This window comes from Dama dama, chromosome 22 (genome assembly GCF_033118175.1).
Source record: "Dama dama isolate Ldn47 chromosome 22, ASM3311817v1, whole genome shotgun sequence".
NCBI classification, from domain to species: Eukaryota; Metazoa; Chordata; class Mammalia; order Artiodactyla; family Cervidae; genus Dama; species Dama dama.
The window spans coordinates 44,353,717-44,381,478 of record NC_083702.1 but is presented as its reverse complement, the minus strand read 5'-3'; the positions used below and the strand labels follow the sequence as shown (position 1 = coordinate 44,381,478).

General features: G+C 46.2%; 1 protein-coding gene across 3 annotated transcripts; it reads left to right on the top strand.

The window, feature by feature from the left end:
- Window positions 1-171: 171 nt before the first annotated feature.
- On the top strand, window positions 172-25,004 carry LOC133043920 (apolipoprotein L3-like). 3 transcript variants are annotated; one of them, XM_061125346.1, is made up of 5 exons: window positions 172-244; window positions 9,784-9,894; window positions 15,311-15,409; window positions 19,841-19,964; window positions 22,450-25,004. In XM_061125346.1, the coding sequence occupies exons 3-5, from the start codon at window positions 15,379-15,381 to the stop codon at window positions 23,255-23,257; spliced, it is 963 nt and encodes a 320-aa protein (XP_060981329.1). In that variant the 5' UTR covers window positions 172-244; window positions 9,784-9,894; window positions 15,311-15,378; the 3' UTR covers window positions 23,258-25,004. The 3 variants fall into 3 exon arrangements, with proteins under 3 accessions (XP_060981329.1, XP_060981330.1, XP_060981331.1); XM_061125347.1 differs by lacking the exon at window positions 9,784-9,894; XM_061125348.1 differs by lacking the exons at window positions 172-244; window positions 9,784-9,894 and adding an exon at window positions 12,573-12,651.
- Window positions 25,005-27,762: the final 2,758 nt, after the last annotated feature.

Here is a 27,762-nt window from a genome sequence, read left to right as displayed (position 1 = left end):
CTTGCTTCTCAAAGGGGACAAGCAGGAGGGTGGGATTAGGCTAGGGTGGGTCCTGGTGGGCAGGTTGTTTGTTTGATGTGAACAATTCAGATGTGAAGGAGTTCACTTCCCCCTTTTGTTCTCTGGGTATATCTGGGTCCAGAAAGTGTGTGTGTTTATTGCAGAGACACACAGAAGGTGGCTGCATCTGCCAAGGGGAGAACAACTGGATCTTGTTCACACTCAGCCAGAGGAAGATTCCTGGGTAAGCAAGAGTGGTAGGATCCCCACCCATCTCCCCATCCTCAGGATGAAAGTCTGAGAAAAGGATGATTGTCACTAGTTGACAGAAGAAGGAAATGGAAGCTCAAAGAGGTGAGGCCATGGCTGAGGCAGCAGGTGAAGCAGGGGCAGAGCCTGGATGTGGAGGCAGGTGTGTCTGAGGGCTTCCTCCTGCCTTGGGGCTCCTAAACAGAGCAGAGGGAGGGCGGCACCTTCTCAGGTGTGCTCAGCTCAAGATGTGAACTCCTGAGATGTAAGCACTGACCCCTGAAGGAAGGTGTATATTTAGGGTGCTCAGCCCTTTAGGAATTTGGAGAAAGCAGAGGGGGTGGAGGAGGATGAAGGAGTCACACCCTCTCTTCCTGTGGCCACCTTGAAGCTACCCTCAGGGTGCTGTGCTGACGCTGATGGGGGGGAAAGGATTTCTTCTGAGATGCAAGGAATAACGGTTTATTCACACACCCTGTCTCTGAAGAGGGACACGAGACCAAGCAGGGAGATGCAGGGCTTTGCCTTTCTACACTTGCTGGGTCCTCTGCTCAGAATGTGGTTTGGAGTAATGGGAGGTCCTATGTGGGGAAGACAACATAGATGGAGTGTTTCCAAGCCAAATTTGGGTCCTCTCAGCCATGCACCTTCAAGCCAACCTACTGACACTGGGTTGTGGTAAAGGAAACTGCAACATTTATTGTGGGGCACCAAGCAAGGAGTCCTGTCAGTTCAGTTCAGTTCGGCAGCTCAGTGGTGTCTGACCCTTTGTGACCCCATGGACTGCAGCATGCCAGTCTTCCCTGTCCATCACCAACTCCTGGAGCTTGTTCAAACTCATGTCCATGGAGTCAGTGGCGCCATCCAACTATCTCATCCTCTGTCATCCCCTTCTCCTCCTGCCTTCAATCTTTCCCAGCATCAGGGTCTTTTCCAGTGACTCAGTTCTTTGCATCAGGTGGCCAAAGTATTGGCGCTTCAACTTCGGCATTAGTCCTTCCTATGAATATTCAGGACTGATTTCCTTTAGGATTGACTGGTTTGATCTCCTTGCAGTCCAAGGGATTCTCAAGAATCTTCTCCAGCACCACAGTTTGAAAGTATCAATTCTTTGGAGCTCAGCTTTCTTTATGGTCCAACTCTCACATCCATACATGACTACTGGAAAAACCATAGCTTTAACTAGATGGACCATTGTCGCCAGAGTAACATGTCTGCTTTTTAATGTGCTGTCTAGGTTTGTCATGGCTTTTCTTCCAAAGAGCAAGTTCCTTTTAATTTCATGGCTGCAGTCACCATCTACAGTGATTTTGGAGTCCAAGAAAATAAACTTTGTCACTGTTTCCATTGTTTCCCCATCTATTTGCCATGAAGTGATGGCATGATTCAAATGACATAATTCAGAATATTAGCTCTTGAGAAGGAAATAAAAGTTCTTGAATTTGTTTAGTGGCTAAACAGTTATTATTTTGTCTTGCTAACTCTTTTCTTTCTTTCTACATTTTCTCACTTCTCTAAATTAATTTATTCTTTGGAACTTGGGGGAGGCCTAGGATGCAAACATGTTTTTATTTAATTAAGGTAGATTGAGGACATAGGGTGGAGGAGAGTTCTGTCCTGGGAAGGTCTCTTTGGGTCCTGCTTGGTCACATCCCTCTGTCCCCTGCCCCCTTTTTGAATACTCCTCAACTGTGAGGAGGAACAGGAATGGAACAGGAAAGGAAATATAATTTTAGAAAGAGAAGTTAATTATAAACTTGCCAGAGGAACTCATTTTTAGTTTCCATTCTCTTATCACCTTTCCCCAAATTTTGAGGTAATAAAGCAATGACTGCTCTGGCTGCTTCCTGTTGAAATGCAGTATGGTCTTGCCTCAATTTGGGGAATGGACACAGTGTTGGAAATAGTCCCTAGACCAAAGCTTAGCACCAATATTTTGTATCACAAAAACAAAATACATTTTTCTTTGATTACTTTGTTATAGCACCTGAATAAATATTTGAAAATTAGTAGGTAAGGTAAGAATAATGATCAAAATGCACTATGTGTTATTTTCTAAAAATATTCTATTTTAGATGTCAACCAGGAAAGTAATTTCTTAGTATTTTCTCTTTATGCACCTTCTAGTAACCAAGTAACATCTTAAATTAGTATAAATTTTGGTTTTAACTTTTTCAGGAGTATTAATCATATATAACAGGAGCTATTGGCCACTCCACATGTCTCTTTGTTAAAAATAAAAACACAATTTAAAGTAATTTTATTATCTTATACTATTCTGCTCAAGAATCTAGTGTCTTCTTGGAGGCAGTTGCTTGCAATATTTCATTTGCCATTCAGTTCAGTTCAGTTCAGTCACTCAGTCGTGTCTGACTTTTTGCAATCCCATGAATCGCAGCACACCAGGCCTCCCTGTCCATCACCAATTCCCGGGGTTTACTCAAACTCATGTCCATTGAGTCGGTGATGCCATTCAGCCATCTCATCCTCTGTCGTCCCCTTCTCCTCCTGCCCCCAATCCCTCCCAGCATCAGGGTCTTTTCCGATGAGTCAACTCTTCCCATGAGGTGGCCAAAGTATTGGAGTTTCAGTTTCAGCATCAGTCCTTCCAATGAATACCCAGGACTGATCTCCTTTAGGATGGACTCGTTGGATCTCCTTGCAGTCCAAGGGACTCTTAAGAGTCTTCTCCAACACCACAGCTCAAAAGCATCAATTCTTTGGCACTCAGCTTTCTTCACAGTCCAACTCTCACATCCATACATGACCACTGGAAAAACCATAGCCTTGACTAGACGGACCTTTGTTGGCAAAGTAATGTCTCCTCTTTTTAATATGCTATCTAGGTTGGTACAATTCCTAAAGTAAGAGAAAGTTTTTATAATTACAAGACGAGATCTTGGGGCTGTCAAGTTGCAATTGGCAGCTGCTAGCAGATATAGTTTTGAAAACAGATGGTGGTATCTTTAAATCTGTTACAGTTTAGGAACCTCAATTTCTTGGTAATAAAATGTCCAAAACCATGTACACAATGGCGATTAGCTCCATTTTCGATATCTGAACCACAGTTACTCCATTTTAACCTTTAAATGTATTTTTTTCTTTTAATAGTTAAAGCATATAACAATGTATGTTTAATAGGTCATAAGCACGCTGTTTTGTTTAGCCTAAACTTTAAATTAAACACTGTATAAGCCAGAAAGGTTTTCCCAAACTTAAGTATGTGAACATTTTCCCCATCATTTTGCCCTTTTGATTGCAAATTTTTCCATAGAAAGCACTGATAATCAATATATTTTGTTCCTCGTTACCAGAGAGGTTGCTACCTTCCATGAGTCCTTCATATTCCTTGGTGCTAGGCCTACTTTGTATTTATATGTATATATTTGCTTTATTATCCATGTTTGGGGAAAATTAATCAGACAGAGGAAACAAATACAGAAGTATGCTGATGGGGAAGTACTATACTTAATATTGATGACTCTAAAGATGTGTCTATTAATTAATAAACTTAAACCAAAAACTTTAGTACCAGAGATTAATTTAATCCTGAAAATTGTTCAAGTCACAAAAACCTAAAATTCATTTGCACTAGTTTCTATTGTATTTTTAAACGTTTGATTTGCAAGCTTTTTACTTTTCTTTACCAGTTAAACAGAGCTCATTTAAAAGTTAATTTTGATTAAAAAAAAAAAAAAAAAAAACAACTATCCAAAGAAAAGAGTCTGATGCTGGGAAAGACTGAAGGCAGGAGGAGAAGGGGATGACAGAGGATGAGATGGTTGAATGGCATCACCAACTTGATGGACATGAGACTGAGAAAACTCCAGGAAATGGTGAAGGACAGGGAAGCCCAGGGTGCTGAAGTCCATGGGACTGCAAAGAGTCATACATGACTTAGCAGCTGAAGAAGAACAAAAACAAATGCAAAGGAAATGTAGTATTTATAAGGTACACATAGACATATTATATCCACACAGAAGAGACATCATAGCTTCATTTTTTAACTTCTTCATAAATCTGAACTTTAATACACAACATTTCTTTATAAATTTTACCTAATCCTCCCTCCTTATTATAGTTCAGTTCAGTTCAGTTACTCAGTCGTGTCCAACTCTTTACAATCCCATGAGCCACAGCACGCCAGGCCTCCCTGTCCATCACCAACTCCAGGAGTTTACCCAAAATCATGTCCATTGAGTCAGTGATGTCATCCAACCATCTCATCCTCTGTCGTCCCCTTCTCCTCCTGCCTTCAATCTTTCCCAGCATCAGCGTCTTTTCAAATGAGTCAGCTCTTCACATCAGGTGATCAAAGTATTGGAGTTTCAGCTTCAGAATCAGTCCTTCCAATGAACATCCAGGACTGATCTCCTTTAGGATGGACTGGTTGGATCTCCTTGCAGTCCAAGGGGCTCTCAAGAGTCTTCTCCAACATCACAGTTCAAAAGCATCAACTCTTCGGAGTTCAGCTTTTTTTATAGTCCAACTCTCACATCCATACATGACTACTGGAAAAACCATAGCCTTGACTATATGGACCTTTGTTGACGAAGTAATGTCTCCACTTTTTAATATGCTGTCTAGGTTTGTCATAACTTTCCTTCCAAGGAGAAAGCATCTTTTAATTACATGGCTGCAGTCACCATCTGCAGTGATTTTGGAGCCTGAAAAAGTAAAGTCAGCCACTGTTTCCACTGTTTCCCCATCTACTTGCCATGAAGTGATGGGACCAGATACCATGACCTTAGTTTTCTGAATGTTGAGCTTTAAGCCAACTTTTTCACTCTCCTCTTTCACTTTCATCAAGAGGATCTTTAGTTCTTATTCACTTTCTGCTATAAGGGTGGTGTCATTTGCATATCTGAGGTTATTGATATTTCTCCTGGCAATCTTGATTCCAGCTTGTGCTTCCTCCAGCCCAGCGTTTCTCATGATATACTCTGCATATAAGTTAAATAAGCAAGGTGACAATATACAGCCTTGACGTACTCCTTTTCCTATCTGGAACCAGTCTGTCTTTCCATGTCCAGATCTAACTGTTGCTTCCTGACCTGCATAGAGGTTTCTCAAGAGGCAGGTCAGGTGGTCTGGTATTCCAATCTCTTGAAGAATTTTCCACAGTTTATTGTGATCCACACAGTCAAGGCTTTGGCATAGTCAATAAAGCAGAAATAGATGTTTTTCTGGAACTCTTTTGCTTTTTTGATGATCCAGGGGATGTTGGCAATTTGATCTCTGGTTCCTCTGCCTTTTCTAAAACCAGCTTCAACATCTGGAAGTTCACGGTTCACATACTGATGAAGCCTGGCTTGAAGAATTTTGAGCATTACTTTACTACTGTGTGAGATGAGTGCAATTGTGTGGTAGTCTGAGCATTCTTTGGCATTGCCTTTCTTTGGGATTGGAATGAAAACTGACCATTTCCAGTCCTGTGGGCACTGATGAGATTTCCATATTTGCTGTCATATTGAGTGCAGAACTTTCACAGCATCATCTTTTAGGATTTGAAAGAGCTCAACTGGAATTCCATCACCTCTACTAGCTTTGTTCATAGTGATGCTTTCTAAGACCCACTTGACTTCACATTCCAGGATGTCTGGCTCTAGGTCAGTGATCACACCATCGAGATTATCTGGGTAATGAAGATCTTTTTTGTACAGTTCTTCTGTGTATTCTTGCCACCTCTTCTTAATATCTTCTGCTTCTGTTAGGTCCATACCATTTCTGTCCTTTTCTGAGCCCATCTTGGCATGAAATTTTCCCTTGGTATGTCTAATTTTCATGAAGAGATCTCTAATTTTCCCCATTCTATTGTTTTCCTCTATTTTTTTTCACTGTTCACTGAGGAAGGCTTTCTTATCTCTCCTTGCTATTCTTTGGAACTCTGCATTCAAATGGGTATATCTTTCCTTTTCTCCTTTGCTTTTCACTTCTCTTCTTTTCACAGCTATTTGTAAGGCCTCCTCAGACAGCCATTATGTTTTTTTGCATTTCTTTTTCTTGGGGATGGTCTTGATCCTTGTCTCCTGTACAATGTCACGAACTTCCGTCTATAGTTCTTCAGGCACTCTGTCTATCAGATTTATTCCCTTAAATCTATTTTTCACTTCCACTGTATAATCATAGGGGATTTCATTTAGGTCATACCTGAATGGTCTAGTAGTTTTCCCTACTTTCTTCAATTTAAGTCTGAATTTGGCAATAAGGAGTGCATGATCTGAGCCACAGTCAGCTCCTGGTCTTGTTTTTGCTGACTGTATAGAGCTTCTCCATCTTTGGCTGCAAAGAATATAATCAATCTGATTTCAGTATTGACCATCTGGTGATGTCCTTGTGTAGAGTCTTCTCTTGTGTTGTTGGAAGAGGGTGTTTGCTATGATCAGTATGTTCTCTTGGCCAAACTCTATTAGCGTTTGCCCTGCTTCATTTTGTACTCCAAGGTCAAATTTGCCTATTACTCCAGGTGTTTCTTGACTTCCTACTTTTGCATTCCAGTCCCCTATCATGAAAAGGACATCTTTTTTGGGTGTTAGTTCTAAAAGGTCTTCCAACACAAAGTGATGTTGGTGGCAGGATTTTCTGACCTGTCCCAAAGGAAGTCCAGCTTGGTTCTTACCTCTAGGGAAAAGAACTTTGATCTCGTCTCTTCACAACAAGTTTTTTAAAAGTTAGCATTAATTGAGCACCTACTCTGTGTCAGCCATCATGTGAAGCACGTTGCACACATGATCTCAGTTTTCCGCACAATAAAATTGAACAGATGAAGAAAGTAAGGCCAAAAGTAGTTCAGTAACTTGTCCAAGGTCACATAACCTGCCCCTTCCTTACCGGTTTCAACTCTTCTCAACCTGAGGCTGTTCATTGCCAGCAAATGACATGGAGGAAACATTCCTGATGGCTCTTGAGAAGCAACAACCTCGATCCCAACCGTAGGATCCTGCCTGGAGGAGGTGTGTCTGCCAGGAGGAAGCTAGCCTGGGGAGATCTTCCCAAGAAGATCTGGATAAAATTCCTGGCACACATATGTGGTTTACCTGGACAATTTGGCCTCAGCCACAAAAATCTCCCAGGCATTGTCTTCAGTGATCAGGAACTGCAGTTCTTCCCTGTATTCTCTCTCCGGGAAACACTCAGTGACATCGCCAATAAACTTTTGGCTCTCTACACCGAAAAAAAAAAAAGAAAAAAGATTAGAAGAAATTATGGTGGAACATAAATGGTATTGAGTTTAAAGTGGCTCAGCAATAAAGAATCTGCCTGCAATTCAGGAGACACATGAGATGCGAGTTCCATCCCTGGGTCAGGAGTATCCCCTGGAGGAGGAACTGGCAGCCCACTCAGTGTTCTTGACTGGAGAATCCCACGGAAAGAGACTGGCAGGCTACAGTCTATGAGGTTGCAAAGAGTTGGACACGACTGAGTGGCTGAGCAAACAAGAACACACATAAAGTGGTTCAAGTTCACCTTCCTGAGCAAAAGTCATCTGGGGTACTGTTAATGGATTCACCTGGGGTTATAGATAGACTGTTCCCCCTGCCCCTAATTCATAAGTTGAAATCCTGACCCATCCTTCTCCCTGCAATGACTGTATTAGGAGATAGGGCCTTTAAGGCAGTAATTAGGTAAAACAAGACCATAAGTGTAGAGTCATAATCCAATAAGATTGGTGCCCTTATTAGAAGAGACATCAGATTTCTTTCTCTCTTTCTCCACCCCCTCAGCTGGAAGGCTTCTAAATTTTTCCCTTTTTCCTGCATCACTAAGGGAGAAAGGAAACTAGAACTTGCCTGGAGGGAATTCACAGAATTAACTCTGTATTGATTGATTGAAGGGGAGGTGGGTGGGGGAAACAATTGAGCACCTGGGTATCTGCAGGGGTGCTTGAGATCAATAGGACCAGTATCTGCCTGAGGCAGTCACCCCTGGTAAGCAGGGGCTCCTGTATGGGAGCACTGGGAAAATGCCCTAACACAGTGTGGGGAGGGGGGATTCTAGAGAAAGAGGGTTCCACCTGAAACTAACACATTCCAGGGAGAGGGGACAGCAGCACACTAAGCAGGACCTACTGTGTGGCAGGCACTGGTCCCAGACATGGACACACATGCGATTTCACCCTCATGAACACATAGGGAAACATGATTTCCATCTTAAGGTGAGGTCAGTTAAGGAGCTCCAGGTCACACAGGTGGGATGTGGCAAAGGCCAGATTGGGGTTTAGTTCAGGGTCTGCTGACCCTTACAGAGCAGCTGGGTGGACAAGGGCAAGAGCTGGAGGAAAGGGCCTCTGTGGTGATGCCCCAGGGCCTGGGAGCAAGAGGAGACTGAGATCAAGGGAGAGAGCAGGAGAACCTCCAGGGGTGCTGGGAGGCCACCTCCCCTGCCCCTCCTGACCTTGGGGACTCAATGTGCTGCCCCCCTCCCCGTCCTGCCCTCACTGCTGAGACAGGTGCTAGATGACAGTGGGAGAGGAAGTGAGCACCTTGATTGATGCGCTCCTGAGAGAACAAACCCTATTTCCTTTTAGGTTCCCCAAAAAAGAGTCATCATGGGCAGAGGAAACAGGGTTGGCCCTCTCTTGTAGACTTTCCTAAGTTACTAAGACTCTGGACTTCCTACAAAATCCTCCCAAATAGACCTATTGTCAAGCAGAAACAAGTTGAGGTAGAAAAGAGCAGTGTGCTCTCAGCCCTTCCTGTGAACTCTGCATCAATCCACATGGCCTTGGTCACCCAGCCTGGGCCACTGGGACCAAAGTCACTGGTGTCTTTGTTACCCTCATGGACAAGACTACAGGGACCTAGACATCACCAACTCAATGGACATGAGTTTGAGCAAGCTCCAGGAGTTGGTGATGGACAGGGAAGCCTGGTGTGCTGCAATCCATGGGACTGCAAAGAGTTGGACACACAACTGAGTGAATGAACTGAACTGAAGTGAGTCTATAAGGGTTGTATGTGACATGCACACAATGGCTAAGTGGTGGACTTAGGGCTATCTCCCAGGTACGATGGGAGCAGAGCAGGGGACTTCCTGAGGATTTCTCAGATGAAGTGGTGCCAGGACTGGGCTTTGAAAGATGAGCATAACTTTGCCAGGTGGTAGGAGCAGGTGTTTCTGGAAGAAGGATCTGAGGGAGGAAGTGCCTGGAACCCGCATGAGTGTGCCCCTCAGCAGCAGGAGTATGACCAGTATGCAGTAAGCAGCTGGTATCTTCTGGGACTGTGCCAAGCACTGGCAGTGCAGAGGTGAATAAGGCAGGCAGGCTGGTGAGTGAGGGTGGATGGAGAGGGTGGAGGGGCTGGGAAGAAGACCACAAAGTAGATGGAGCACTCTTGGCAAAGGACCTCACAGTCTGTTGCTGGCAGGTCTTCCTTCACAGAGCCCAGGGCACAATGTGCTCGGCCATGAAGGACTCCACAGGACAGGACTGGGCTTGTTTATCTAAGGGAGGTGGGGCCTGGGGGACAGGGTGTTTGTTTAATCTGAGCAACCCAGATGTAAGGGCATTCACTTTCGCTTTTGCTTCTCCAGTTATAGCTGGGCCCAGAGGGTGTGTGTGGTTTACTGCACAGCTGGTGGCTGCATCTGCAGAGCTGAGAACAACTGGATCTTCTTCACACTCAACCAGAGGAAGACTCCTGGGTGAGCAGGGAGTAGGACCCGCTCATCTCCCCATCCTCAGGACAACTGTCTGAGAAAAGGATGATGTCACTAGTTGACAGAAAAAGGAAACAGAAGCTCAGAGAGATGAGGTCATGGCCAGAGGGGCAGCTTAAGCAGAGGCAGAGCCTGGATGTGGGGGCAGGTGTGTCTGAGGGCTTCCTCCCACCCCCAAGGCCCCTAAACGGTGCAGAGGGAGGTTGAGACTTGCTCAGGTGGGCTCAGCTCAGGATGTGGACTCCTGAGATGTGAGTGGTGACAGACAGACAGTGGTGACAACCAGAAGGAAGGTTAAGGGTGCTCAGCCCTTTGGGAAATCTGGAGAAAGCAGATGGGCAGAGAACAGGAGAATCACAGCCTCTTCTCCTATGGGCTGGCCATCTTGAGGCTGCCCCCAGGGTGGCGAAAGTGTTCCTTTTGAGATACAAGGAATCCAGGTTCATCACCACCCTGTCTCTGAGTGCCTGCTCAGTGCCAGGTCCTAGAGGGAAACTGAGGCCTGAGAGGGGAGGGGCAGGAGACCAAGTGAGAAAATGCAGGACATTGCCTTCCTGTGCTCTCTGGGCCCTCAGCTAAGGGCTGCCCATGATGGTTGATCATGTGTGAGGAAGATGATCCAGATGGAGGAAGTGAGAAGGGCTTACTACACAATATCTGCATCATGATCCTGGTTTTGTAATATTAAGATAAAAAGTCAAACTGTAGACACATTAGTGTAACAGGAAGGTTGTAGGCTTAGATCTATGTGTTTAGACAGGCATAAATAAACTTAGAAACTTTGAGGTTATTAAAATCATATTCTTGGGCCTTCCTTGGTGGTCCAGTGGTTAAGACTACCTGCTTCCACTGAACAGGTTGTGGGTTCAGTCCCTGGTTGGGGAATTAAGATCCCACATAGTGGGTAGTGCAGCTAAAAAAAGAAAAATAATAATAATAAAAACAGAGTGTATAATTTGATCAGTTTAAATAAAATAAAAGAAAATCACATTCCCTACTTATGTACCAGTGTCAGAAGGCCTAGTCTTGGCCTCTACTCTGCCCATGGAGAGCTGTGTGACCCTGGACAAGCCACCTCCCCAGGGAGTGTTGTTCAGTTCTCTTCAGTTCAGTTCAGTTCAATCGCTCAGTCATGTCCGACTCTTTGCGACCCCATGAATCGCAGCACGCCAGGCCTCCCTGTCCATCACCAACTCCCAGAGTTTACTCAAACTCATGCCCATCGAGTCAGTGATGCCATCCAGCCATCTCATCCTCTGTCGTCCCCTTCTCCTCCTGCCACCAATCCCTCCCAGCATCAGGGTCTTTTCCAATGAGTCAGCTCTTCACATGAGGTGGCCAAAGTATTGGAGTTTCAGCTTCAGCATCAGTCCTTCCAATGAACACCCAGGACTGATCTCCTTTAAGATGGACTGGTAGTCCAAGGGACTCTCAAGAGTCTTCTCCAACACCACAGTTCAAAAGCATCATTTCTTCGGAGCTCAGCTTTCTTCACAGTCCAACTCTCACATCCATACATGACCACTGGAAAAACCATAGCCTTGACTCTTACCCATTTTTAAAAGCTGGTTTCACTCTGCTCATATGGCTTTGTAGCTTCTCTCTGTGTTGGGGATATTCACCTTTATCTTCTCTAAGTGTTGCAGACATTGTCTCCAGGTCTCTTGCATTTTGATTTGGTTTACGGTGTCCTTAGCAATTTCTAACTTTTAAGAGGTCCAATGTTTTCTGGGATTTGTGTCTTGGTGAGAGTTTTCCTCAAGTTAGCAGTATTTTTCCAATATGTTTTGCATAATGTTTTCTTTTCTTCCAGTTTGTCTGTAGATTTTTTTTCATTCTGGTTTACCTTTAGATCCCTTTAGGTTTCACTAATTGATTAGAGCTTTTTGTTTCTTCTTCTTTCTCTTTTTCTTCCACCTTCTACCTTCTCCCTCCTTCTTTTTTTTCTCCTCCTCCTCTCCTGCTCTCCCAGACTCCCCACCTTCCTTCCTGCATATCTGCTGCTTTATCTCCTTAAAGCAGGATTTATTTAACAGGTATCTACTGCAATCAAGAAGAAATACACTGTTTTTTTCTGCCTTTAAAGGAGCCTTCAGTGCAGTAAGGCATTATTCAGATTTTAGCAGGAGCCCATGCCTTTCCACAATTCTCTCTTCCTCTTTCTCCTCCTGTAAAAATATCATGGCTGGAGTAAGGAAACATGAGGAAATACAGGTGTTTCCTGCCACCTGAAAATACAGTATTCCTACAAAAGCTTTCCTAAACCAAGATGGCGTAGTGTGAAGAGGATGTAGGCCTCACCTCACAGTTTACTGGCAGAGGGTGATCTTTTGGAAAGCAAGGGATGCCCATAGATGGAAACAGTCAGAAATCTGATGGCATTCTCTGTCAGAAAGAGCTTCTATCAAGACAGATAAGGAAAGCAAATGGAATTACCCAACTTCAGGTAAAAGAGGTGTGGTGCTGTGTCTTCAAGAAGTTGGTGGTTTCATGTCCCAGTAATGGGTCCCACACCTCGTATTCTAGCCAGGCTGTGCCCGGGAGGGTGGAGGGAGCCCCAGAGGCCCTGGAGCAGGAGGAGCAGCAGAGAAGAGACAGGGCACCTGCCCAGTGCTGGGAGCTGAAGAAACTCCACACAAACAGACCCACAACCAGGAAAGTGTAAGATTCCAGGGGAAACTGGAGAGGAACTGGATGAGACAGCACGGGGAGGAGGCTTTGGAGTGGGAACTCTAATTACAGGTAACATTTCACCTGGTGAGGCAGGTGGGGAACGGCATTGCAGAAGGAGGGGCAGCCTGAGTGAAGTTCTGGAGGCTGGGGGGGAATCAGAGTCCAGGGAGCTGGGAGTCCTCCAGGCCCGTGGACCAGGCCCTGAGAAGGCAGGAGGGTGAGGAGGACAGGAGTAGGAGCATCAGGAGGGCCTGGTGATGGGCTAAGGACTCTGCACTTGATCCTGCCCTAACCGCACCCCCCCACTTTCCCTGCCCAAGGTGGATAACTTGCAGCCACATGGAGGGAGATGTTTGGTGAGAATCTCTGCCCACATGGAGGGGAGGCCTCTGCATCTGGCCATATAGTTGGGTGGGGAGTCTTTTCAGGGTCCTCCTCTCTCCCACTGATAGGCTTTTTGAGCAGTGACCAATCAGAGGCTAACAGAGGAGGATGCCCTGGATAGAAATCCAGCAGTGGAAGCACTGTCCAGCATCCACACCCAGCTGAGGCCCCAGACAAGTGTCAGGACCAGGAAAAGAATGGCAGGGAAGGATGGAAGGATGAGGTCAAGGGTCCAAATGCATTTTCAAGTGTTCGGCATCATCCAGGATCAGCCTTTCTGCCCAAGCTCTTCTCCTGTTTCTGCCTTGGCTCTTGGTCCTTGTGTTTCCAAATTTCAATTGGCTGCCCTGGTTCCTGGGGACCTACAGCCTCAAGGCAGAGAAGGAGGCAGGGGACCAACCAGCTCTCCTCTCCCACCTGCCTGGAGACAGGTCTGTCTGTGTAAATTCTCTCCCATCCACACAGTCAGTGCCCACAGCCTGTGTCACCAGGCATACTCCCTAGTAATCAAGCTGATGGTTACTCTTCTTGAGGGGAACCCTGGGCATTGCAGAGGGAAGGTGATAGAAAGAAAGATTCTAGGATCAGGGCTCAGGTTAGGGGGTTTGGGAAAAACTCTAAGGAAGTTGGGCCACTCTAGACTGGGTGCTGTAGAGAATGGCAGGGACAGTTTTACCAGTGATTGTTTCAGTAACTTTATCTATGGAGAGGGGAGACCAGAGCAAGGTTAAATGTGCAATTGTTAAATAAAAAGCAGTCATAATTTTCAGCCCAGGGAGGGAGTGTGAAGACTCTGGTTTCCTGTCGCCACCATCCCTGCTTTTTTATTACTATTATTGTTAGAAGCAAAGTGAGAAGAAGACAGGTATGGGGTCTTGAGCCCAGAGAGTGAGGTGGGGTCCAGTTCTCCATGAACAAGGCTTCTGACCTCAGGCAAATCATAGAACATCTATGCTTCAGCTTCCTTAGCTGTAAATGGGTACACAGTGGTACACACCTCCTGGTTATCAGAACAATATGATTATAATTTATAGACTCTTAGTTAGAGTAACTACCAGTGCAGAGCAAAATCAGAAATACAAGCCATGCTCACGAATAGCTGTTACTGTAACTATAAGGACCTTTACTATCATTTCAGCCAGGTCTCAGGAAGAATACTTAAATAAGTACTCTTTTGCCTTCTTAAAATACTGCCTAGGTATAATTAACATGGCTTCTTTTCTCATCTCCCAACACAAGATAGTCACAACCAGAACCAAAAGAAGTTCTCTCTATATAAAGATCTGCTATTTAAAAAAATAATAGAGAACTGGCAAGACAAAGGATGGACACCATCACATATGATATGTGTGAATGTAAATTTGTACAGTCTCTTTGATTAACAAAGTAGCTTAAGTATGAAAAAATGTTAGGTGTTGATACCTTTGGATCCAGCATTATACTTCTAGAAATAGCTTAATGAAAGAATCTTAAATGTAGGCAAAGTTTTATACAAGAAGAGTGTTCTTTGTACTATTATTTACATAAAGGATTAAAAACAGCCTGAAGTCCAACAAACAGGAGTGGACAGCAGAGGACACCATTCAGGTCCTCAGGTGACCAGGGAAGGGCTGCAGGGATTGGAGTGGGGCTGGTGGGACTCCAGAAAAAAGGTTTGTGGGATAAAGGCTATTGCAGAAGTGAGGAAGATGTGGGCTGTGGGAGCTTCAGCACCGGGAACTTTATCAAGGCAGAGACTCGACCACAGGGTGCATGACATCATTTTGCAGTAAAAAGTCATTTTCCGATTAACATGCATCCACAAATAGACATTTTTGTACATTAAAGCAAGTAGAGCTTAGTCATCACAAACCTGGGATTTGGATCATAACAACTTGGGTTCAAGGCTGGGCTTCAACAGAAATGTGAAAATTTGGACTGACCTAAGTTTAGGTGAGTTTCAGGAGCCTGCATGTCATAGACAGTGGATCAATATCACCTATAAGCAATTAGTAACACAAGCGGTCCCAACCTCTTGTAATTTCCAGAGTATTCCCTTCCTACCTGTTCTTCTGTCTCTGGTTTTATTGCTCCTGTAACTTCGCAGATGGCTGTCTCCTCTCTGATTATCCTCTCCTTGTGCCCCAATAAGAGAGCAGGACTCTGGTTGGGGAGGACGGTGGGAGGATGAGTAACTTTCCTTAACAAGTGATCTGCAGAGCCCAGGGGACAGAGACCACGCTGGGTTAAGTCCCTGGTGGCGCTGGTGGCCGTCCCAGGGGAAACTAGGACCATGCCCCTCGCTGCTCCCTACAGCCACTGCTCACACATGATCAAGCCCACAATCTGTTTTCTCTTCCCCAAGGGTGAAACGACACCTTCTTCCAGCCTGACACAGAAGGGTGAGATCTCTGAGACCCTGCTGCTGCCACCATGAGCTCAGAAGATCCCAGGAACCGCTCAGGTAGTCAGCCACCTCGTCTCTGGCAGGTTCCTACTTGTGACCCAGAATTCAGGGTGGTGCCTCCAGGCCAAATTAACCTGCCGAGTAATCAAGAACCAAGAAAGGCGTGGAGAAGCATCCCCCAGAGAGGCAATGGGGAGTCCCCTAACACTTGGTGGTCTGTCCCCACAGCCTCTTTCCTGGTCCTCAGGGAGCCACAGACAAGATGCTAACTTCCTCCCCCTGCCTTCTGACCCCCTGCTAATGACTCAGAAGTGAGGCCAGGACAGCCCATGGAGGGGGCGGGCACAGCAGAGGAAGTCTCCAAGGCCAGGTGGGACAGGGAGGGGAGGTCCCCTGGAGCTTCTCCTGCCCTCTCCCTTGGTCCAAGCCTCCTTCTGCTCCCAGACCCTGGGCTGTCAACACAGAGGCTGTTTCCTCCACCGCTCGCCCTGCTGCCCACCCAGCTGCTCTCTGAGGGTCAGCGGACTCTAAACTGAACCCCAATCTGGCCTTTGCTGCCTCCCACATCTGCCTCCCAGATCTGGAGCACCTGACCTGATCGAACCTGTAAAATGAGAAGGATATTTCCCTATGTTGTGATGAGGACCAAATATAATGTATGTCCGTGGCCTGGGCCAGGGCCAGGGCCTACCGCATAGCAACTCCTGCCTAGTGTCGTGCTGTTCCCCCTACCTGGAATGTGTTAGTTCCAAGTAGAAACCTCTCCCCTTCTCTAGAATCCCCTCTCCGCTGTGGTGTGTTAGGGCCCCTGCCCAGTGCTTCCATTATACACACCTGATTACCAGGTGACTGCCCCAGGCAGGTACTAGTTCTGTTGTTCTCAAACGCCCATGCAGACACCCAGTTCAGAGCAGTCACTCAGTTGTGTCTGACTCTTTGCGACCCCATGAATCGCAGCATGCCAGGCCTCCCTGTCCATCACCAACTCCTGGTGTTTACCCAAATTCATGTCCATCGAGTCGGTGATGCCATCCAGCCATCTCATCCTCTGTCATCCCTTTCTCCTCCTGCCCCCTGAATCCCTCCCAGCATCAGGGTCTTTTCCAATGAGTCAGCTCTTGCATGATGTGGCCAAAGTATTGGAGTTTCAGCTTCAGCATCGGTCCTTCTAATGAACACCCAGGACTGATCTCCTTTAGGATGGACTGGTTGGATCTCCTTGCAGCCCAAGGGACTCTCAAGAGTCTTCTCTAACACCACAGCTCAAAAGCATCAATTTTGTGGCTCTCAGCTTTCTTCACAGTCCAACTCTCTCATCCATACATGACAACTGGAAAAACCATAGCCTTGACTAGACGGACCTCTGTTGGCAAAGTAATGTCTCTGCTTTAATATGCTATCTAGGGTGGTCATAACTTTCCTTCCAAGGAGTAAGCGTCTTTTAATTTCATGGCTGCAATCACCATCTGCAGTGATTTTGGAGCCCAGAAAAATAAAGTGTGACACTGTTTCCACTGTTTCCCCATCTATTTGCCATGAAGTGATGGGACCAGATGCCATGATCTTAGTTTTCTGAATGTTGAGCTTTAAGCCAACTTTTTCACTCTCCTCTTTCACTTTCATCAAGAGGCTCTTTAGTTCCTCTTCACTTTCTACCATAAAGGTGGTGTCATCTGCATATCTGAAGTTATTGATATTTCTCCTGGCAATCTTGATTCCAGCTTGTGCTTCCTCCAGCCCAGCGTTTCTCATGATGTACTCTGCATATAAGTTAAATAAGCAGGGTGACAATATGCAGCCTTGACGTACTCCTTTTCCTATCTGGAGCCAGTCTGTTGTTCCATGTCCAGTTCTAACTGTTGCTTCCTGACCCGCATACAGGTTTCTCAAGAGGCAGGTCATGTGGTCTGGTATTCCCATTTCTTTCAGAATGCTTATATCTTTCCTTTTCTCCTTTGCTTTTCACTTTTCTTTTCACAGGTATTTGTAAGGCCTCCTCAGATAGCCATTTTGCTTTTTTGCATTTCTTTTCCATGGGGATGGTCTTGATCCCTGTCTCCTGTACAATGTCACAAACCTCATCCATAGTTCTTCAGGCACTCTATCAGCTTTAGTCCCTTAAATCTATTTCTCACTTCCACTGTATAATCATAGGGGATTTGATTTAGGTCATACCTGAATGGTCTAGTAGTTTTCCCTACTTTCTTTAATTTAAGTCTGAATTTGGCAATAAGGAGCTCATGATCTGAGCCACAGTTAGCTCCCAGTCTTGTTTTTGCTGGCTGTATAGAGCTTCTCCATCTTTGGCTGCAAAGAATATAATCAATCCGATTTTTCTGTGTTGACCCTCTGGTGATGTCCATGTGTAGAGTCTTCTCTTGTGTTGTTGGAAGAAGGTGTTTGCTATGACCAGTGTGTTCTCTTGGCAAAACTCTATTAGCCTTTGCCCTGCTTCATTCTGTACTCCAACGCCAAATTTGCCTGTTACTCCAGGTGTTTCTTGACTTCCTACTTTTGCATGCCAGTCTCCTATAATGAAAAGGACATCTTTTGGGGGTGTTAGTTCCAAAAGGTCTTGTAGGTATTCATAGAACCATTCAACTTCAGCTTCTTCAGCGTTACTGGTTGGGGCATAGGCTTGGATTACCATGATATTGAGTGGTTTGCCTTGGAAATGAACAAAGATCATTCTGTCGTTTTTGAGATTGCATCCAAGTACTGCATTTCAGACTCTTTTGTTGACCATGATGGCTACTCCATTTCTTCTAAGGAATTCCTGCCCACAGTAGTAGATATAATGGTCATCTGAGTTAAATTCACCCAATCCAGTCCATTTTAGTTTGCTGATTCCTAGAATGTCAACGTTCACTCTTGCCATCTCCTGTTTGACCACTTCCAATTTGCCTTGATTCATGGACCTAACATTCCAGGTTCCTATGCAATATTGCTCTTTACAGCATCGGACCTTGCTTCTATCACCAGTCACACCCACAACTGGGTACTGTTTTTGCTCTGGCTCCATCCCTTCATTATTTCTGGAGTTATTTCTCCACTGATCTCCAGTAGCATATTCAGCACCTACCAACCTGGGAAGTTCCTCTTTCAGTATCCTATCATTTTGCCTTTTCATACTGTTCATGGGGTTCTCAAGGCAAGAATACTGAAGTGGTTTGCCATTCCCTTCTCCAGTGGACCACATTCTGTCAGACCTCTCCACCATGACCCGTCCGTCTTGGGTGGCCCCACACGGCATGGCTTAGTTTCACTGAGATAGTTAGACAAGGCTGTGGTCCCTGTGATCAGATTGGCTAGCTTTCTGTGATTATGGTTTCAGTGTGTCTGCCCTCTGATGCACTCTCACAACACCTACCGTCTTACTTTGGTTTCTCTTACCTTGGATGTGGGGTATCTCTTCACGTCTGCTCCAGCAAAGCACAGCTGCTGCTACTTACCTTGGAGGAGTCGCCCCTCCTGACCTTGAACGTGGAGTAGCTCCTCTCGGCCCTCCTGAACCCACGCAGCCACCGCTCCTTGGATGTGGAGTTGCTCCTCTTGGCTGTCGCCCCTGACCTTGGGCGTGGGGTAGCACCTCTCAGCCGCACTTCCTGCGTGGTCCGTGGCAGCCACTGCGCTTCTGGAGTGGGTAGCCTTTCCGTTCTCCAGGGGATCTTCCCAATCCAGGGATCGAACCCAGGTCTCCTGCATTGCAGGCGGATTCTTTACCAGTTGAGCCACAAGGGAAGCCCTAAGTAAGTGTTAGTTGCTCAGTCGTGCCTGACTCCTTGCGACCCCGTGGATTGCAGCCCACCAGGCTCCTCTGTCCATGAGATTTTCCAGGCAAGGATACTGGAGTGGGTTGCCAGTTCCTTTTCCAGGGGATCTTCCCAACCCAGGGGATCTTCCCAACCCAGGGATCTTCCCAACCCAGGGATCAAACCTGGGTCTCCTGCACTGCAGGCAGATTCTTTACTGACTGAGCCACAAGGGAAACCCTCAGACACCCAGGTGCTCAGTTATTTCCTCCACCCACACCCACCGTGATCAATCAAAACACAGATCTAGTGCTGTGGTTTCCCTCCATGTGAGCCCTGAGTTCATTTCTCCCTTAGTGATGCATGAGAAAAAGAAAACCTAAGAACACTTAATACTACAGAGAAGAAGAGAGGAAGAGATCTGACGTCTCTTCATTTAATAAGGACACTGATATTACTGAATTAAGGCCCCACACTTAAGGCCTCATTTCACCTAATTATTGCCTTAAAGCCCCCTATCTTCTAATACAGTCATTGCAGAGTGGGTGGGTCTGGGCGTTAGTTAACTTATGAATTGGGGCTGGTGCATACAGTCCACCTGACACCCCAGATAAATCCATCAACAGCATGCCAGATGAATGCTGCTGAGAAAGGTGAACTTTAACCACTTATACTCGATACCATTTACATCACCCCATAGTTTATTTGAATCTTCAATTTTTATTTTTCTGTCTAGAGAGCCAAAGCTTTTTTGAGGATGTCGTTGAGTTTCTCCAGAAGAGTGTGAGATGGGAACACCTGAAATTCCTGCTCGAAGACAAACCCTGGGAGAATTTTGTGACCCAGGTCAATTTGTCCAGGTAACCATGCAGGTACACCAGGAATGTCACCAACATGCCCCCAGGAAGATTCTCCCAGGCTAGTTTTCTCCAAGCAGATCCTATGGTTGGGGTCAAGGATGTTCCTCCTCAAGATCCTATGTGGACTGCTTCCTCTGTGCTATTTGTTGGCAGTGAATGACGTTGGGTTGAGAAGAGATGAAACCTGAAAGGAAGGGCAGGTTATATGACCTTGGACAAGTTACTGAACTACTCTCTGCTTCATCATCTGTTCAATTTTATTGGGAGGACTCTGAGATCATGGTTGCAAGTTTTTTTATTTTAAGTGTTTTAATTTTAAGATAGCTTGTTGGGAAGAATCAGGGACCTTCTTCCTGGAGACCAGAACCAAGAAGGACTTCCTTTGGGTCAAGACGGAAAATCCTGACCCGAATATCATTTTGTGTTCCTAGGAATTGGCTAGAACTCTTTCATTCCCCATCTTAGGAATTATACCAACACTGCATGTTCCCACTGGCCAATAAGGCAGAGAGGCTGGAGGGGAACTGGTTGGACCTGGTGGGATCCTGGATCTAGCCCTGCCCAACTCTGGGCCTGTGGGTTTAAGACTTTGAGTCTCAGATTTGTTATGTGTTATGTGTCCAGTGGGAATAGCAATTCAATCTGATGGATTGTGGTGATGGCCTCAGAGTGAACTGCAGGGTCAGAGGTGGGGAACCAAGTGCAATCATCTCATCCAAAGGCCCAGGGAGGCATGCATCAGGGTCAGACCCAGGGTCAGGGTGGAGCAGACGGTCCAGGTTGGAGGACTGGTAGGCAGCCTTGGGCAGCAGGACCAGGACTAGAGTGAGGAGAGTAGGCCCCAAGGACACAGAAATGAAGGGGCTGTGACTCTAACAGAGGTCCTGGGAGTGGGAAAGGGGACATTTCTTCCCTTCCTGAAGGGATCCCCTCATGCTAGGCTAGAGGGCCCTGGGTGACCATGTCCTCCACACCCTGCCTGGGACCTGGGTTCTCCCTCCATCTGGGACCCTCTTCTAGTCTATGTGGAGCTGCCCTGACAGTGGGAAGGCCGTGTGGCTCAGTGAGCCCTCCAGGGTCACAATGAGTGGCTGCGATTGTGCGTCATTTGAGGGATTCTGAGGAGCCTCACACATCCCCACCCAAGAGGAAAACACTTCTTTCACCAGCTGTGCAAGTGCCAGTTTCCTCAGGCTCAGCCACTCAGATGGGTGTTTCCTCATGTCTTGAATCTTTAGAGGTTCCATGAAGTTGCACACAGCCTTGGGTTGCAGGCTCATGAAGCTGTCAGAAATTAACATATAACCCCTGAGAGATCTGGGGTGCTGGGTCCTGGGTCAGAAGTCAGTGAGGTGGGCTGGAGGGGCCATGGGTAACAGGACTCACAGCACATGTCCTGCTTCCCAGTCAATATGGGCAGTGGACAGACCCAGTGTCCTTCTCCTGAGAAGGCCAAGGGTATCAGGCTTGGATAAGAGCAGATGCCAGGCAAAATGATCACTCCTTCTAGCTGAGTTTTTATTAAAAAAAATAAAATAAAATTCTAGGTTCACAGCCAATCTGAAAAGTATGAGGGCACAGTCCCAGGACTGTCCTTACATTTCCCATCAAGGGCAAAGTTGGGGGATCCCACAACCACCCTCAGATTCTAGAACTCCATAGAAGGAAGCACTGACTCACTTAAAGCTTCAGGATCCCAGTTATGGTTTTTTACAGGGAAGGATGCAGTTTCCCATCAGCCACAGGGCAGAGTCTGGGCCTGTTTCACACATGAAGCTCCCATTGTCCCCAGGATGCGTTACTGTCCTGGATTCAGTGGGGCAGGACACATAGAGCACTGTCCGCCAGGGACGCTCACCCTATTTAACAACAAATTATCCTGACCTGTCATCTCCAGCCCCTCCCAGAGGTCAGACTAATGCCCTAGAGCCCAGCTCCTCCAGAGGTCAGAACTGATACCACGTGACCCAGAGGCCCATCACATGTCAACTTGTCAGACTGTCCAGTGGCCAAAGTCCCAGACAGACAAGGACATTCTTATCAGCCAGAATATTTTGGGGGCCTAGGGACCACATCCTAGCAGTCAAGAGCAAAGAACAAGAGGATTCCTCACTATACACTAAGGTCCTTGAATGAAGGGTTTTCTGCTCTAATCCCACTTCTCTTTGTTTATCTGTGAAGTTCCCATTTTACACACATTCTGGAAGTGATGGTATTGGTCTGCCTTTGAGGTGTCTTTATTAAATATCTCTCTTAAGTTAACGGTATCCTTTGATGACCTTTGCGTATTTATTCCATGTTTGAATAAGTACATGGAGCACTAACAATATCCAAATGAGGGTTTAAGGTTGGAAAAACTTTTACGTTAGTAAAATTTTTGTGATTTACAATAAAATCTCTGTGGTTTATGCAGGATAGAGCTTGTTGAGCCTGTTTCATAGACAAGCAAATTCTCTTTCTAAGGCTTTAATGTTCATTGTTACAGGGAAGACGGAAATGTACTCCGTGAACATGTGATCAAGCTGCTAACAGACTTGGCTGGGGAGGACCCAGACAGGCTCCAAAAATACCAGCAGGAAAAGGAGAGGTTTTTGAAGGAGTTTCCTCAGGTAAAACAGAAGCTGAAGGAGAGCATAAAAAAGCTCCGTGAGCTCGCAGACCATGTTGACAAGGTGCACAGGGACTGCACCATCTCCAATGTGGTAGCCTCCTCCACTGGCATTGCATCTGGCACCCTGAGCATCCTTGGCCTGGTTCTTGCACCCTTTACAGGGGGTCTCAGTCTGGGACTCTCAGCTGCTGGAATAGGGCTGGGAGCAGCATCTGCTGTAACAGGTGTGTCCACCATGGTGGTGGAAAAGGTAAACACGTCATCAGCAGAAACCCAGGCCAGTCTCCTTGACACAGCCGAAATAATATCCTATGTAATTGATCTCTACCATGTTAAAGACTTAGGGATGTATATTCATGCCATCAGGGTGGCCAATGACAACCTTGAATTAGAAGCCACTGAGCTCAGCAGGCTAATAACCACCAGGCCAGTCTCTGTCCAAAGTTCCCAACAGGTGAGACCTTTCGAAGGCACACCTCTGGCAGCGACTAGAACAGCCCGCATCGCGAGTGGAGTCACATCAGGTTTATTCTTGGCACTGAACGTGTACTCCCTGGTGAAAGAAGTACAGGACTTGCAGGAGGGGGCAAAGACAGCATCGGCTGAGAACATGAGGCAGAAAGCCCAGGAGCTGGAGAAGAAGTTGGAGGAGCTCACCTGGGTCTATGAGAGTCTGCAATAGGGCCCGACTGGGCCACCCCTAGAGCAGTGCAGGGACCGGGGACATGTGCAGGGTCACGGGGAGAAACCACTTGTTTTGGACTAAAGAAGACACAGAGGGCAGAATAAGAGAGAGACAGGGAGACTAGCAGTGAGAGGCCAGGAATAGGGGAGCTTTGAAAATGGGAGAAAGCCATAGAGTTAGGATTGTAGAGATCCAGCACAAGTAGCAGGGGCTCCTCTGTAGCCCTCCTCAGGGTTTGATATTCCAGCAACAAGGGTTTCCCCCTGGTGACAGTCTCTAGCCCTACTTCGCCAGCATCAACTCACCTTTGAACTTAGTAGGTAGTGACCTATTTGTTTCCATGTTTTATTAAAGTTAGTTGATTTACAATATTGTATTAGCTTCAGGTATATAGCAAAGTGATTCAATTATACATGTATCTATACACATATTTGTTCTTTTTAAAATTTTTATAAATTCTTCAGTTCAGTTCAGTTGCTTAGCCATGTCCAACTCTTTGCGACCCCATGGACTGCAACACGCGAGCCCTCCCTGTCCATCACCAGTTCCCGGAGTTTACCCAAACTCATGTCCATTGAGTCAGTGATGCCATCCAGCCATCTCATCCTCTATTGTCCCCTTCTCCTTTCACCTTCAATCTTTCCCAGCATCTGGGTCGTTTCAAATGAGTCAGCTCTTCACATCAGGTGGTCAAAGTATTGGAGTTTCAGCTTCAGCATCAGTCCTTCCAATGAATATTCAGGACTGATCTCCTTTAGGATGGACTGGTTGGATCTCCTTGCTATCCAAGGGCCTCTCAAGAGTCTTCTTCAACAGCACATTTAAAAAGCATCAATTCAGCACTCAGACTTCTTTATGGTCCAACTCTCACATCTGTACATGACTACTGGAAAAATCATAGCTTTGACTATAGGGGACTTTGTTGGCAAAGTGATGTCTCTGCTTTTTAATATGCTGTCTAGGTTGGTCATAACTTTTCTTCCAAGAAGCAAATGTCTTTTAATTTTATGGCTGCAGTCACCGTCCACAGTGATTTTGGAGCCCAAGAAAATGAAGTCTGTCACTGTTTCCATTTTATCCCCATCAAGGAGGGCTGCATGATGCCAAATTTTCTCCCCACTCATGGAAGATGGAGGGATGTGGACACAGCAGAGTGGGCCCCAGAGTCTCTGTGAAGGAAGAATTCAGGCAGCTTTCTGCCGAGGTGGGACTGTTGCAGAAGTGAGTTGACACTTGATGCCAGTCGCAGAGGGTCCCTATTGGCCCCGCCAGACTCAGCTCCCTGTGGCTCCTAGGGACTCGGGCCTTGAGCTCACTTCTTCGGACAAGAGATAATTGATGTTTATGACTCATCTCAAGCTAACAGGGAGCATTTATGGAAGGAAAGTGTCACGAATGTTTAACAGTAGGATTCCTGTGTGCTGTTTCCTGTCTCTCTTGAGCCCTCTCTTCCTTATCAGTCCATGGCTGGTGAGAGGAGCAGGCAAGCTGCTCCCAGGATAGAGATCAAAGAGATGGGATGCTTGCATAGGATTTCCTTCATTAGCTTTTCCATTTGGTGAAAGGGATTGTTTATGACCCTCTTTTGATATGGATCACATTTTGGCCTTATAGCCTCTATTGCTCCTTGCTTCCTTGGTAACTTGTAATAAAGTCTGATCTCTTGATCTTTATCTGAAGAAGCTACCTTGTATTACAGTATATATACTCTTATAGAATTCAATAAAGCACACTTTTTCCATCAGAGCTTGGGTGCTGTGTCTTTCTCTCTCTTTCTCTCTCTATTTCTGGCTGATTCCCTGGAGCGTAAACACTGGCTGCATAACCCCAACAGGAAAGTACATTTTTAGACTACTGGAAGGTTTAAGGATTTCTCTTCCTCTAAGGAAATGGCATAGTCCAGAACACAGACCGACCAGCCAGTTTCCCCATTTAGGGGCAAGTCTGAACCTCAGTTTTCCCTGGTGACATTGAGATAGTAAACGTTTTCATCACAGGGCTGAGGTAGCTTGCACGATGGTGTGTGTGAAGGTGTTTTACAGACTGTAAAGGGTCTAGGTGCTGCTATGTTTTCCCACAAAGGTTCAGCTTTTTAACAATTTGTTTTAATTTTTGAAAATCATCAAATTTACCATTTTACCCACTTTTAAGTGTACAGGTCAGTGGTATTAAGGACATTCACATCATTGTACACCCAGCATCACCATCCATCCACAGAATGTCTTACATCAAAAATGAAACTCTGTACCAATTATATACTAGTACCACATTCTCCCTCCCCTCCACCCCTGGCAAGCACAAGTGTGCCCCTGATTTTTATGAATTTGACTCCTCTCAGGACCTCAGGTGAGTGGAATCATACAATATTTGTCCTTTGTGACAGGATTTTGTTTTTCTTTCTTTTTTACTTCCTGTGGTAAAATATACACAACATAAAATTTACCACTTAACCATTTTTAAGTGTACACGTGAGTGGTATCAAATACATTCATATATTGTGCAGCCATCACCACCATCCATCCCCATTGTCTTTCTTCCTGAAACCTGAGACTCCACTAGACCTTAAATCCGCCTCCCCCTCCCACAGCCCTTGACAACCACCACCCTACTTTCTGTCTTTATCGATTTGCCTACTCTACACCTAATAAAAACAGAAAATACAATCAGTTTCTTGTAATTGTTTTATTTCACTGAACATAATGTCTTCAAGGCACATCCAGGCTGTAGCATGTGTCTGAATTTTCTTCCTTTTAAAATAATTTTTTTAAAAAGAACTTTCTTCCTTTAAGTGAGTAATAGTCCGTGGTATGTATAGACAGAATTTTTCTTATATTATTTTTCTTTCTTCCTACTTTGGCTATTGTGACGAGAGCAGCCTGGCAGTGAGTGGCCGAGACCCGTTCCCTTGAGGTCGCCTGTGCTGTCGGCCTGGAGGGCATCCCCTGTGCTCTGCCCCCTGGGGTCCGCCTCTATCAGCAACTCTGATGACTCTAAAGCCGTCTGGTCACATGCTCAGTCTGAAGCTCCCTACTCACTCCCACTGGTCCTATAAAAAGGGATGAGGACAGGCAGGTGGGTTGCTGGAGCCATCCTGGGGTGCTTCTCTTGTGATGTTGGGGTTAAGTGGAGCCCAATTTTATCGTCACTGAATCTTTAGGATCTCCAAATGGGTGGTCTCAGCTCATGCCCTGGGTTGAAGCCTTGCTGAGTCCTCACCTGATTTGAGTCTGCAGCTCCCGTGGCTGCTCTCCCATGGGCTTGTGTTTATTGAGCCCATGACGGGCTGGCGTCTATTAGGCGTTCTCAGCAGAGGACCTTCATGACCGCTGGACACAGCTCCTCTGGGTTAGCTGAGTTCTGCATCTCAGGGAGGTTTTGTTTAACTTCCAGACAAACTCATGCTAGTGGAAGAGAGAAGAATCACTAGGAGGGAGTTTACTGGGGAAAAAATGATTTAAAGGAAAAAAAAAAGGAACTTTAAACAAGGAGTGACGTTTACAATAGGGAGTGACGACCTTGGTTTGAATCTTGGCGCCTCCCCTGAGTTGCTGGAAGAAAGCCCCCTCCTCGCCCCTGCCATCAGCTACCTTGCTGCACAGATCAGGTCAGATTCCTGGTCTGTGTTCCAGGGTAATTGTAAGACCAAACTGTAGAGTGTGGTCCTCATGGAGTAACACCCATCACTCCTCTGTCCCTCCCTCTAAGATGGGGAAGGTGGCCATGATGACCAGGGCCGTTTTCTGGGGTGAAACAGCCCTGAAGGATGGGCAGGTGTGCCTCCATGGGGGGTCCAGCCCCACTGCTGCCCCTTGTGGTTGGGGCAAAAAAGAAAAGTCCACCAGGACTCTCAGGCTGTAGGACCTTTTCTTCTGTTTCTTTATCTGAAAAATGCAGCCGACACGTCCTAGAGCTGTTGTGAGAGTAAAACAGGAAAGGTGTGGACAGAGCCTGCACAGAGGGGGGCTAATGCTCATCCCTCCATACACTTTGGCTCTTTGCTCAGGAACCAAGCAGAAAATAAGACTGGTTTTCTGTTGTTGACTTTTGAGTTGCCAGATCACTAACCTTCCTATAAAGGTCCTCCATTTCGAGAAAAGAAACTGTACACCTAGAATAATCCAGGGTAGAAAAGAGCAGCATGCTCTCAGCCCTTCCCACAAACTTTTCATCCATCCAAATGACCTTGACCACCAAGGCAGGGCCTCTTCAGGCAAGTTGCTAGACCTGAAGGCAGTAGTTCTGTGCCTGTCAGCAGGGCCAAGCCTAGAAGGACTTGATCGAAGGAGTGGGGGCGGGCATGAAGAGAGTGGCTGAGGGGTGGCCTTAGGCCCCTCTCCCAGGTACCAAGGGAGCAGAGCAGGGACAGGGGACTCTGCAGGAGAGGTCCTGGAGGGCTTCTCAGAGGAGGTGATGCCAGACTTTGGCTTTACAGGGTGAGTATGATTTCTCCAGGTTTGATGCAGCAGGTTTCCCTGGCAGAAGGACCTGCATGAACAACCCCT

What these genes read in the sequence shown, in the direction of transcription:
- LOC133043920 (XM_061125347.1), top strand. Translation starts at nt 15,379, where the DNA reads ATGAGCTCAGAAGATCCCAGGAACCGCTCAG. An exon ending in AGATCCCAGGAACCGCTCAG is followed by an intron (nt 15,410 to 19,840) that starts GTAGTCAGCCAC and finishes TTTTCTGTCTAG; the next exon opens with AGAGCCAAAGCTTTTTTGAG. An exon ending in ACCCAGGTCAATTTGTCCAG is followed by an intron (nt 19,965 to 22,449) that starts GTAACCATGCAG and finishes TCATTGTTACAG; the next exon opens with GGAAGACGGAAATGTACTCC.